The sequence below is a fragment of the Manis pentadactyla genome, chromosome 11 (genome assembly GCF_030020395.1).
Source record: "Manis pentadactyla isolate mManPen7 chromosome 11, mManPen7.hap1, whole genome shotgun sequence".
Classification (NCBI taxonomy): Eukaryota; Metazoa; Chordata; class Mammalia; order Pholidota; family Manidae; genus Manis; species Manis pentadactyla.
In genome coordinates, this window is record NC_080029.1 from 6,060,099 (window position 1) to 6,073,643 (window position 13,545).

Sequence of the window (13,545 nt, forward strand, 5' to 3'; positions counted from 1 at the left end):
GTCCAGAGAGGGGCAGAGGCTTGCCACTGGGGACCTTGGGGCCCAGTAGCTTGCCCCTGGGTCTGGCTGTGTGGCAGCTCATGGACCCATCACCAGGTCCTGAGGGGCATGCTGCCCTCTGAGGGCTCACTCACTCTGTGAAATGTCTCCCTTCCAGGGGAAGGGCCCTCTGTGGCCCCGACTGGGTTCCATCAAAGGATGATCGATACCCTTCCCTGAGAGGACACGTGCAGTGTGCCTGGAGAGCCCCTTCCATGGCCATTTTCATTGTGAAACAGCCTTGACAAGTGTAGAGAGAACAACCAATTCTTCAGGTGGTGCTGTGTGCCAGGGAGATGGAGCCCCGGGTCGGGAAGCCTGAGGTGGGGTGTGGCCCTGCCCTTGCTGGCTGGGGGACTCTGCTTCCCCAAGCTCCAGTTTCATACGTGCTGGCAGGGATGCAGAGGCCGTGTGAGTAATGATGAAATGCACTAACGCATGTGGAAGTGCCAAACCAACCGTAAAGCGCTTTGCAGATCGTAGACGGTCACGTGAAGCCGAGACCCTGCTCTTCCATCCAATGGCAGGCCTCTCATTTTTGCCTCTAGCTTTGGAGGACATCAGTGGATAGGATATCACCCCGGGCCCTGCTTGAGCTGGGAGCTGGGGTGTCCGTGTGGCTCCCTTCCAGGCAGCAGTAAGCCCCTAAATTTCCTGCAGGCAGGGCTGCCCCGCCCTTCTGTGTCGCTTGGCCTTAGCAGGAGACCTGTTGAACTGGCACACTCAACTGTGGCCTTTTCATTGAATAATAACTCAATTAAAGGTGTGTTTTTATTGAACGTCCCTGATACCTTTATTGGTATTATTAGAGTAACTGGCATAATGAGGAGGAACAATTATTTAAATGCTCATTAAAAACACCACCTAACAGCAGAGGGAGAGAAGCATATCTTGCGGGCGTCCAGTTGAGTGTCGGTTCCCAAGCGTCACAATAAAAATGATGTTTCCTCAACGTCTGCAAGTTTCTAGTTCCCTGGAACCTCTAATGCATTAGGCAGGCTGCCTTAAAATTCCTCCAGGGTTTTATTACTGCCAGAGTTACACAGAAAAAGGCGTCCCTGGAACATCCACTGCCAGCTATGAGGTTGGATAGTAAAAAACAAAACACACAAAGCCCAACCATTAGGTCTGCCTAGCAACTCTGCTTTATACGGTGTGTCCACACGCAGGGGCTCATCTGGTGCCCTGGCCCTCTTCAGAGGCAGGTATATTACTCCTATTCTACCGACGAGGACATCGAGGCTCAGAGCGGCTAAGTGGCTTGATTGGCTTCACTGTGCTGGGCACGTCATGGCAGAGGATGAACCTGCGCCACTGTCCAGGGCTCTTGTAACCCAGAGATCGCAGGGAGGGGTGTGAATTTGAGGGAAACATAAGGGGCTCCCTTTAGAGCTGGGAGAGCAAAGGAGATCCCGTGTGGTTGTCTGCCAACGGATAGTAAAATGTCTGAGGAAGGAAGAAGGCAGGAAGCAAGCTTAGCAAAGACGGGCCCTGGGTTCTGAGTTGCCAAGCCTGATTTAGCAGTTGAAGTGCAGCTGACATTTCTAGGTCTGTAGGCCAGGTTAGATGTTGCTGGCTAAGTGGCTTCAAAATAATTTGGGCATTGACTTATCAGTTGGAACCTCAGCAGCCACAGTAGCATCGTGGTGGGAAATGGACCCTGTCTAGGCAGGTAGGTCTGAGCTCAAGGAGGAAACCTGTGGTCCTGGGAAGGGGAGGGGTCAGCCCAAAGTCAGCCCTGGTGACCTCTCACCAAGGGACTTCCGCTGCCTTTAAAAAGGAGCCCTCCCCGACTGCGTATACTGTGAGTTTAAAGTATTTAGTGAGTTTTTGAATAGAAAAATGTTCTGAGTGGCTCTTCAAAGACTTTGTGACATTGTTCTGTTGTTAAAAGTGAGCAGCCCCAGTGCTCAAGGCTACTTCTAGGCGAGAGATAACCATGAAGTGGTAATATGGGAATTAACATTTTATTAAAAAAATAAAAGGCCGGGGGATAGTGGAAAGAAAGTTGTCTAGGGAGGGCCTTTGAGGGCTGGAGATTTAAAATAATCAGAAGCTGTCAGATCCTGGGAAAGCCATCACCTGCAGTGAGTCTTGCCATCGTGTGGAGGGAAGCCTGCTGACCAAAGGGTTCAGGGATGCGGAAAAGAAAGATGTCACCTAGGCATGGGGTGTCCCTGAAATCCGATTTGATGGACACACCCAGCTATTGCCCACCTGATGGGGAAGTAGGACAGGTAACTTCCTCCCCAGGCTGCTCCAAGTTAGTTTTTAAGTGTCTTTTCTTCCTTTTTCTTTTTTAAACAAGAGGTAGAAACATCTGAGCACTTTAGAACATGTAGCTAAGCGCTTCCCAGTATCTGCCATTTTTAGTTAAAAAAAGAAAGTTTTAATCGGCCCTTTTGGCTGCAGAGCTCCTTCATTCCCAGCCTGCCGAGTTCTGTATTTGCTTCTGATCTCTGCATTCCCCACCGGTAGAACGTACTAGAAAATGTGTGGACATCAGAACAGGAGACAGGAAGTGCACTGAGGTACCCAAGGGCATGGAGATGATGAGAAGAGAGAAAGGGGGAAGGGAAGGGAGGTGGCCTCACTTAAAAACATGAAGCACCAGAGCAGCTGTGTGCCATAAATCGATTAATTAGAGTTTCTGCAGCCAGGGTGAAGGGCCCAGAAATGCTCTTTAATTTGAAGATCTATGACCTTGTGGGATGTTGCACTTCATTTGTGTTATTAGCTCCTGTGTCAGAAAGGGACTTTTTATTTATCTTCTTCTTATTTATTACTTATTTATTCTGCTGTGTTCCAGAAAAGGATTTGAGGGGAACTTTAAGTATCATGGCTTCTGGCCAGCTCTCCTATGAGGCTGTATGAAGTTCCGCATGTCCATTAACTAATAAGCCAGGACGGGATATGGTGCCCCAAGAAGGGCTGCTTCTATGCCTGTGGGGTGGCCAGTAGGAATGGAAGGGTGGGATTTTGGGGGGCCTCAGAGCTGGCACTGCAAAACTGTGGCGGCCCAGGCCCTTGAGAAGGCCTCGGTGCCAGCTTCCAGGTGGGGAAATTCTCAGGGACCCCTGTGGGGGGAACTGAATTACCCAGACAGTCACCTTGGAGAAAGAAAAATCACCTCCCAAGTTCTCCTTGAGCTGATTTTGAAAGCAAAGGGAAGCTGAACTTGAGAATTCTGTTTTTTCTTGCTGTGCTCACCCCTGCCCACTGTTCTCACCACCAAACATGCAGACACAAAACAGGAGATGAGGGGGGGATGAGAACACCAAACTCGTGCGGCCTGCCTTAGTTTCTGGCACTGGGTGCTCGGGCTCAGCTGGTTCTGTGGTCGGGAAGGACCTCCCCCTACCCCCGGATGGCCTGGGGCCTTCCTGTGACATCGCACATGCTGCCTGTCTCTGGGAGGTCCTGGGCCCTCAGAAGCTGGAAGTCATCAAACCTCAGTAACCTGTACTGAATTCAGGGCATTTGGTTGTAACCTGAGTTACCCGTTTTTTAGGGCCAAGTGTGAGGCCCCCCCCCGAAACATAATTTGTAGGTGGAAAACAAAAATAAATCTCTGCATGGGATTTCAGGAGTCCTTAAGTCTTCTGGGGAGAGGCTGAGATGGAGGACGTCTTTTCTCTGCCGCTCACTGTGCTCACATCACCTGTTACTGGAAATGGAAATTCATTTGCACGTTTGGCTTCACCAGGGAGTTTGTGGTTACTGTCCTTCATCAGCATTCAAATCTTCCAGGTACAGGAAAGACTGAAAAAACAAAAAGGGGCTTTTCAAGATTGGGGCTGTGACGTCTCATTCCCTTTTTCCTTCCCCAGCTAAACAGAATCTGATGGTAGAAGGCAGGGCCTGTCCACACCTGTCCCTTTATGCAGAGCATTAGCCGAGGCTCAGACTGGAAAGCAGCGAGCTTCGCCTGCAGGTGGAGGAGGGCAGCCACCAGATGGGCTCCGGATGGAACATTCGGCCTCCATTTTGTGACTGCCCCAGTGGTGGACAAAGACTGTGACAGTCTCTCTTGGTGCCACCAGTGTCCACTAAGATTTGCTCCCAATGCCACTGGAGCTGGTTTGTTAATAACAAATCCACACTTGTCACCATTCATCCTGACGGCTCTGTTGGTTTGACATTCTTTCATTCAGTCAGCATTCTGGCCTAGGACTTCATGGAGGCCAGTGGTCCCCCATGCCTCTGCCTCCCATGTCTGCGGAGGCTGGATTCTGCACCATGGCTAGTTAGCGGGTTCCTGTGTGAGGCCATGGGGGGCGGTGGGGAAGGTAGCTGTCATACAGTAGTGGTCTTCCTTCTGTTCCTACCTACCCATCTTTAAATATGACAGTCCTTCCCCCAAGGATGCTGGTGTATGAAACCTTAGAATTTTCTATAGCTAAAATCCCAATGATGCAGAGGTACCAAACGTTTAAGAATGTTTGCCAGGCAGCAGCTTGGCTGTGTCTTTTAGGACTTCCTGGGATCAGATCCTGCCTTGTCAGTGGTTCTCAAGGGGGATGGGATGGGTGGTTTTGTTCCCCAGGGGAATTTGGCAATGCCTTGAGAGGTCTTTGATCCTAGTGACTGGGGGAGGGAGTGGTGGGAGGCCCGGGATGCCGCTAAATGTCCGACAGCTGCACAGGATGGTTCCCCGCACTCCCCCCAGCCCCCGCCACACACAGCAAAGAACGAGCCTGGTCTAAATGTCAAAAGTGCCTTGGGTGAGAAACCCTCGTCTATATGGTTGTGGGTAGCCTATTATTGGAAGCAGCTTTCTCACAAACACCATCTCCTGTGGCTTCTGAGATGCTGGGCAAAAGAACACCTTTTATTTAGGGGAGCAAACCGAGGCCTACAGAGCTGGAGTGCTGGCTGAGGTCGTGCGGCTGATCTGGGCTTTTGCCCAGGCCGCCTGCCCTCTGAGCTGGCTTCTTCGGGCCCCCAGACAGGCGGGCGGTGCACCTCGTCGCCGGCCTGGGCCTGTTCGGAAGTGGCCCCGCAGCTGCCTTTCAAGAGCCGGGAGTCCCGCTGCGCTTGCACCCGCGTCAGTGGCCTGGCGGTGCGCGCGCCCTCCGCTTCTCACGCTCTCTCTGCCTTTCTGTCCGTGTGTCTCCCCAGGTAAAGACGAGCCTTCCAGCTACATTTGCACAACATGCAAGCAGCCCTTCAACAGCGCGTGGTTCCTGCTGCAGCACGCGCAGAACACGCACGGCTTCCGCATCTACCTGGAGCCGGGGCCGGCCAGCAGCTCGCTCACGCCGCGGCTCACCATTCCGCCGCCGCTCGGGCCCGAGGCCGTGGCCCAGTCCCCGCTCATGAATTTTCTGGGCGACAGCAACCCCTTCAACCTGCTGCGCATGACGGGCCCTATCCTGCGGGACCACCCGGGCTTCGGCGAGGGTCGCCTGCCCGGCACGCCGCCTCTCTTCAGCCCGCCGCCGCGCCACCACCTGGACCCGCACCGCCTCAGTGCCGAGGAGATGGGGCTCGTCGCCCAGCACCCCAGTGCCTTTGACCGAGTCATGCGCCTGAACCCTATGGCCATCGACTCGCCCGCCATGGACTTCTCGAGGCGGCTCCGCGAGCTGGCGGGCAACAGCTCCACGCCGCCGCCCGTGTCGCCAGGCCGCGGTAACCCTATGCACCGGCTCCTGAACCCCTTCCAGCCCAGCCCCAAGTCCCCGTTCCTGAGCACGCCGCCGCTGCCGCCCATGCCCCCCGGCGGCACGCCGCCGCCCCAGCCGCCCGCCAAGAGCAAGTCCTGCGAGTTCTGCGGCAAGACCTTCAAGTTCCAGAGCAATCTCATCGTGCACCGGCGCAGCCACACGGGCGAGAAGCCCTACAAGTGCCAGCTGTGCGACCACGCGTGCTCGCAGGCGAGCAAGCTCAAGCGCCACATGAAGACGCACATGCACAAGGCCGGCTCCCTGGCGGGCCGCTCCGACGACGGGCTCTCGGCCGCCAGCTCCCCGGAGCCCGGCACCAGCGAGCTGGCCGGCAACGGCCTCAAGGCGGCCGACGGCGACTTCCGCCACCACGAGAGCGACCCGTCGCTGGGCCACGAGCCCGACGAGGACGAGGAGGAGGAGGAGGAGGAGGAGGAGGAGCTGCTGCTGGAGAACGAGAGCCGGCCCGAGTCGAGCTTCAGCATGGACTCGGAGCTGGGCCGCAACCGCGAGAACGGCGGCGGCGGCGGCGGCGGCGGGGTGGCCGGGGTCCCGGGCGCGGGGGGCGGCGTGGGCGGCGCGGCCAAGGCGCTGGCCGACGAGAAGGCGCTGGTGCTGGGCAAGGTCATGGAGAACGTGGGCCTGGGCGCGCTGCCCCCGTACGGCGAGCTGCTGGCCGACAAGCAGAAGCGCGGCGCCTTCCTGAAGCGCGCGGCGGGCGGCGACGCGGGCGACGACGACGACGACGCGGGCGGCTGCGGCGACGCGGGCCCGGGCGGCGCGGTCAACGGGCGCGGCGGCGGCGGCTTCGCCCCGGGCGCCGAGCCCTTCCCGGGCCTCTTCCCGCGCAAGCCGGCGCCGCTGCCCAGCCCCGGGCTCAACAGCGCCGCCAAGCGCATCAAGGTGGAGAAGGACCTGGAGCTGCCGCCCGCCGCGCTCATCCCGTCCGAGAACGTGTACTCGCAGTGGCTCGTGGGCTACGCGGCGTCGCGGCACTTCATGAAGGACCCCTTCCTGGGCTTCACGGACGCGCGCCAGTCGCCCTTCGCCACGTCGTCCGAGCACTCGTCGGAGAACGGCAGCCTGCGCTTCTCCACGCCGCCCGGGGACCTGCTGGACGGCGGGCTGTCGGGCCGCAGCGGCACGGCCAGCGGGGGCAGCACGCCGCACCTGGGCGGCCCGGGCCCCGGGCGGCCGAGCTCCAAGGAGGGCCGGCGCAGCGACACGTGCGAGTACTGCGGGAAGGTGTTCAAGAACTGCAGCAATCTGACGGTGCACCGGCGGAGCCACACCGGCGAGCGGCCTTACAAGTGCGAGCTGTGCAACTACGCGTGCGCGCAGAGCAGCAAGCTCACGCGCCACATGAAGACGCACGGGCAGATCGGCAAGGAGGTGTACCGCTGCGACATCTGCCAGATGCCCTTCAGCGTCTACAGCACCCTGGAGAAACACATGAAAAAGTGGCACGGCGAGCACTTGCTGACTAACGACGTCAAAATCGAGCAGGCCGAGAGGAGCTGAGCGCGGCGGCCAGGGCGCCCGCACCTGTACAGTGGAACCGTTGCCAACCGAGAGAATGCTGACCTGACACTTGCCTCCGTGTCACCGCCACTTAGCACCCCGCGTGTCCCCGGGGGCCCAGGGGAGGCGGCCCTCCAACCTAACCTGTGTCTGCGAAGTCCTATGGAAACCCGAGGGTTGATTAAGGCAGTAAAAGTTGTGGAGCCTTTTAACTGTGCAATAATTTCTGTATTTATTGGGTTTTGTAATTTTTTTGGCATGTGCAGGTAACTTTTTATTATTATTCTTTCTGTTTAAATTCCTTTAAAGAGATTTTGTTGGGTATCCATCCCTTCATTTTTTTTTTTTTTCCTTCCACCCAGTAGTAGCCTGAGTGATGACTCCCGAGCAATGTAGAAGGGAAGCTTATCTTTTAAATTATAATTTGGGGGGGAGGGCGCTGCTTTTTTGAAATTTAAGCTAAGCATGTGTAATTTCTTGTGAAGAAGCCAACACTTAAATGACTTTTAAAGTTGTTTACTTTTTTATTCCTTCTTTTTTACTTCTTATTTTTTGTCCTGAAATGAAAAGTGGCATGCTTTCTGTCTTTCTTTCTTTTTTTTTTTTCATTGTGAGGGGGTGGATGTACAGCGGATAACAATCTTTAAAGTCATAGCACTTTGTTTCAGAATTGGAGTGGAGATGTAGCACTGATGATGTCCTGAGTAACAGAGGCCTTTTCTGTGTTGATTTAAACCTTTACATTATATGAGGAACACTTGCAGTGGTGGGGGCAGGGCCCCCCAAAACTCAGCACTGCCGGAGGAACAGGTGTTTTTGAGGGCTGTGGGAGAAACGGCCCAAGAGCATTCTAAAGATGCATTCCCGGCAGGTACCACCCTTTCCTTGGAGGGTTGGTCCCCTGGGATGCCATCTTTGCTGTTTGCTGTAGATTAGGCTGAAAATGAAATGGGCTGAGGGTCCTTTTTTGGTTATAGGGTGGTGGCCTGCAGTGACACAGAAAAGACAAAACCTGCAGTGTTTTTTCAGGCTTCTTCTGGCTCGACAACTTCTCTCTCTCTCTCTCTCCCTCTCAGTACTCCCACCATAAAAATCCCAAGGCATATGTTGCTACAAGTGATAATTGATCGTATCTCAAGCAGACAAGCTCCTTGATGGAAAACTGAGGGAAGTTAGTGTTCTCTCACTGAATGCACACTGATGACATTGGAGGGGCAGGGGAGAGAAAATCTTGCAAATTTCTGTTCCCTTTTACTGGAAAAGCAGGGGAAGGGTCCCATCCCAAGGTGCCCAGCACTACTTCCCTTTTTTTTTTTTTCCTACCCCATTAGGTTGGAAGGTACTAAACATTGGACTGATAAGATTAGACATTTGAATTCTTTTGACCCGCACTTTAAAGCTTTTGTTTGCATTTAAATGAAATGGCTTCTAAACAAGAAATTGCAGCATATTCTTCTCTTTGGCCCAGAGGTGGGTTAAACTGTAAGGGACGGCTGAGATTGAGTGTCAGTGTTGCTAAGCGTGGCATTCACAATACTGGCACTATAAAGAACAAAATAAAATAATAATTTATTGGACAGTTTTTCTACTGCCATTCGATTTGATGTGAGTGCCTTGAAAACTGATCTTCCTATTTGAGTCTCTTGAGACAAATGCAAAACTTTTTTTTTTTTTTGAAATGAAAAGACTTTTTAAAAAAGTAAAACAAGAAAAGTACATCCTTTAGACACAAACAAAGCCACATTTACTTTAAATAAATTTTTAAAAATCCTGGTTGAAGATAGAGGACATGAAAATGCCATAAGACCCAATCAAATGAAGAAATAAATCCAGCACAACCGTGGACATCCATTAGCTGAATTATCCTCAACCCATTTTGTTTTTGGGACAACGCTGCTTAGATTTGGAGTGGAGGTGATTTACTGCTGAATTTAAACTCAAGTGACATAAGTTACAAGTTGATATCGTTGAATGGAAAACAAAACAAAAACAATTCAGGAACAACGGCTAATTTTTTTCTAAAGTTAAATCTAGTGCACTCTGTCTTAAAAATACGTTTACAGTATTGGATACATACAAGGGTAAAAAAAATGTGTGTATGTGTGTTGGAGCGATCATTTTTTTCAAAGTTTGCTTAATAGGTTATAAAAAATGCCACAGTGGCTGCGTGTATATTGTTTTCTTTTGGTGACGGGGTTTTAGTATATATTATATATATTAAAATTTCTTGATTACTGTAAAAGTGGACCAGTATTTGTAATAATTGAGGATGCCTGGGCATTTTACAAAACAAGAAGAAAAAAAAAACCCTTTTCTTTTCCTTGAAAATGTTGCAGTAAAATTTAAATGGTGGGTCTATAAATTTGTTCTTGTCACAGTAACTGTAAAGTCGGAGTTTTAGTAAATTTTTTTCTGCCTTGGGTGTTGAATTTTTATTTCAAAAAAATGTATAGAAACTTGTATTTGGGGATTAAAAGGGGATTGCTACACCATGTAGAAAAAGTATGTAGGAAAAAAGTGCTTAATATTGTTATTGCTTTGCAGAAAAAAAAAAATCACATTTCTGACCTGTACTTATTTTTCTCTTCCCACCTCCCTCTGGAATGGATATATTGGTTGGTTCATATGATGTAGGCACTTGCTGTATTTTTACTGGAGCTTGTAATTTTTTAACTGTAAGCTTGTCCTTTTAAAGGGATTTAATGTACCTTTTTGTTAGTGAATTTGGAAATAAAAAGAAAAAAAAAACAAAAACAAACAGGCTGCCATAATATATTTTTTTAATTTGGCAGGATAAAATATTGCAAAAAAAATTTGTATGTTCAGTCCTATTGTACAGGAGAAAAAGGGTTGTTTGACAACCTTTGAGGAAAAGAAACAAGAGAAAGTAGTTAAATGCTTTGGTTCACAGATCCTTTTAGTTGTATATATTTTTGTCGGAATTGGCCTCTACAAAGGACTGTTGGAGCGGGGCTTCACTCTGAACGCCTCGAGCCTCGCACCCAGGCTCCCTGGTGTGGCCACAGCAGACCGGATGAGAAATCCTTTCTTTGGGTTGAGTGGAAAAATCCGTTTTTGTAAAGATGTTGGGAACATTTCACAGAGTCCTCTCTCTCCAAGAGGCCGTCTGTAAGATGTAGATGTAGAGGAGAGAGAGCAGAGCGCGTCTTGCTCCTCTGTTGTCGCCACTGTGGCCGTCCCCACCGCCATGTCTCCTGCCCTTAAGAGCAGAAAGAAATGCAAACCGAGCTTTTCTCAGTCCTTGCGAAAACATGCAACAAAAAAACGTAATAAAAGGAGCTGGCGTGTCAGCGAGGCCCAGGTGACGTGAGCCGCCGCTGAGACCAGCGCAAATCGGAGTTCAGGAAGGAGTCCCATCAACCAGGACCTTTCATTCCGCGGAGAGTGTTGGCCTGTTGTCTTTCTTACCTGCTCTGCTGCTTTTCTCTCCGAAACCCACATTCCGTCAGTTTCCGAATGCCTAGGGCCTGGGATGAATTCGGTGCCTTTCCATAGCCTCCTCCTTCTCTGTGTTTCTTCTCCATCTTCCAGCCTCTGTCAGCTCTTTATTTGTCCTTTGCAGTTGTATTTCGTTTCTTTCCTTTCTCCCTTTCTGTCCTTCCCCTCTTTTTTTTTTTTTTTTTTTTTGTAAAGCCAAGTAGCTTTAAGATAATAAAGTGGTGGTTTTTGGATGAGGGAATAATACATTAAAAAAAAAAAAACCTATATCAGGAAGCCATTTTTTATTTCAGGAATTAGAAGAAAAACCATTATTCCAGGTTATGAAAGTATAACCAAGCATCCTTTTGGGCAATTCTTTACCAAATGCAGAAATCTTTTTGGGGGGGAACTTTTCTGTTTTATATGCTCTTTCCTCCTTGCCACCTACCTTTGCAAAGTGAAAGGAAAGGGGGCGGAGAGGGAGATAAGCTGAGATGTCAGTTACCTTGACCTGAAGACCTAGGGGTTGCCCCTTCCTTCCCATGCTCTGTCAAGTACTTGGGGGTCTCCAAGGCGATCCCCGTGTAGTTAGTGACAGAAGCTAGCCAGCTCTCACCAGCTTTCGCAAAGTCACCAGATTGCCAGGACTAAGCCATCCCAAAGCACAAAGATTGTGTCTCTGTCAATTGCAGAGAAAAGAGCGTTTTGTCTCCGGTAAAAAAAAGCCACGGCCGGAGCAGATGACCCAGAGAGGGGCCCCCGAGCCTGGTGGCCCAGCCGACCTCAGGCCGGTTTCCACACTGCCACAACTTTGTTCAAAGTTGCCCCCAATTGGAACCTGCCACTTGCCCTTAGAGGGTCTTCTGTGGGGAGAGGAGAAGGCTGGAGTCCTTTAAGCAAAATGTGAGAAGTAAGGAAATCAGCCTTTCATCCCGGTCCGAAGTGACAGTCAGTTGAAGGTTTTGTTGAACACAGGCAAACCCATGATTTTGGTGCTCTTTGTATCTCAGCCCTGCAAAGCAAAGTTACATTGATTTAAGTTGTTTGCATTTGTACTGGCAAGGCGAAATATTTTTATTACCTTTTCTATTACTTATTGTATGAGCTTTTGTTGTTTACTTGGAGGTTCTGTCTTTTACTACAAGTTGGAACTATTTATTATTGCTTGGTATTTGTGCTCTGTTTAAGAAACGGGCACTTTTTTTTTTTATTATGGATAAAATGTTGAGATGACAGGAGGTCATTTCAATATGGCTTAGTAAAATATTTATTGTTCCTTTTATTCTCTGTACAAGATTTTGGGCCTTTTTTCCCTTAATGTCACAATGTTGAGTTCAGCATGTGTCTGCCATTTCATTTGTACGCTTGTTCAAAACCAAGTTTGTTCTGGTTTCAAGTTATAAAAATAAATTGGACATTTAACTTGATCTCCAAATCTTGTCCTTTTCTGTGTCTTTTAAGGGTGGGGGATAGACAGCTTATTTCCGAGGGTGAATCGAAGGCCTTTCTCCATTTTCCTCCTGATGCAAACCCCTGTGTTCATATCTGGGCAGACAGGAAATAACGGCGTGACCAGTCTTTCCTCTTACTGACCCTCTGAAGCAGTGTGGTTGAGAACAGTGGATCTCAGCACTGCAGTCGCCTGGCAGGTTTCTAAAATCCCAGTGCCCAAGCCCCACTCCAGAGCAGTTTCTATCCGAATCTCTGGAGGTGGGTTCTAGGCATTAGTACTTTTGAAAGTGGCCCAGGTGATTCTCATACACAACCAAGTTTGAGAACAAGTGGTTTAGAAGAAAAAGTCCTTGTCTGGCAATGCCAAGCCTCAGGTCTAGTTTAGTTTAACTCAGCTGACATTTCCTGAGCCATTGGGTGAGACAGCAGGGGATCGGGAATGGCTGAGATGGAGGCCCCGCTGCGGACACCTACAGGGCAGGGCCCCTTGGGCTTCCCACCCGCGAGGTGAAGCTGATGGACTAGCTGGCGTCTCTGACCATGGTGAGGGTAACAAAGTCACACAGGAGGGCCACCTTTCTGCCTCACATGCTGGCTGTTCGCCGATTTGAGGGCACTTCCTTTAGGGTTGACACAGATGCAGAAGAGGAAGCCTTCTGGGGGAGATGGTCTCCCGCGTGGCTTTACCCAGTGCTGGGCCCCGAGCCCCCGGCAAGGTGGGAAGGGACGAAGGCAGCGTTCTGTTGGGTTTCAGTTGCTGGGGCACAAGGTACCTTTGGTCTTTGCCTGAGTGAGTCCAAGCCCACCCTTGAGTGGAAAGGGATCAAAGACCCACTGGGCTCCTGACCACTGTTCCTTGGTTCTCTGCTCTCAAAGACACAAAGGGCACTCCACTCAGGTCACTCTGCAGACTCACTGGGCACCAACCGTGAACCAGGCACCGTGCCAAGCAGCCAAGAATCTTCCCAAGGAGTCTTCGCAGTAAATGAAGACGCTGGGCCATGCTTGCTAGAGGTGCTTTGTGGGTTCTGCCCTCAGAGATGGTAGGAGAAACAAGGGCAGCATGTTCCTCTGTGTCCTGTTTTCACCCCCAAGCAGGTCACCATTTTCCCAAGGCCACGTCTAAACACTGAAAGAAAAGCAAACACAGGGATGTGCTCATTTTGGGAAGACTCCCCACTGTAGGGTGGGGACCAACTCTCTAGACTCAATACCAAAAGCTGCTGGGAATGGGTGTGTCAACACTCGTGAATCCCTGTAATTTCCACTTACACCGGTCTGTCCCTCAGCCCTTCTAATGCCAAATTCAAGGATTATCGAAGGGCAAAGGGAAGGCTCAACCCAGGTCCCACCATTGTCCCATCAGTGGCTCTGTGACCTCAGGTCAGTCAGTCCTTTCTCTTTTCTGGCCTCAGTTTCCCCA

General features: G+C 50.8%; 1 protein-coding gene across 5 annotated transcripts in view; it reads left to right on the forward strand.

The window, feature by feature from the left end:
• The window catches only part of BCL11B (BCL11 transcription factor B), a 96,382-nt gene extending 84,285 nt beyond the window's left edge, over positions 1-12,097 (forward strand). For all 5 annotated transcript variants that reach the window (XM_036882349.2, XM_036882351.2, XM_036882352.2 and 2 more), the window contains one exon: positions 5,161-12,097. In XM_036882349.2, coding sequence (XP_036738244.2) covers positions 5,161-7,229 — 2,069 coding nt within the window. In that variant the 3' untranslated portion in view covers positions 7,230-12,097. The remainder of the gene's footprint in view (positions 1-5,160) is intronic.
• Positions 12,098-13,545: the final 1,448 nt, after the last annotated feature.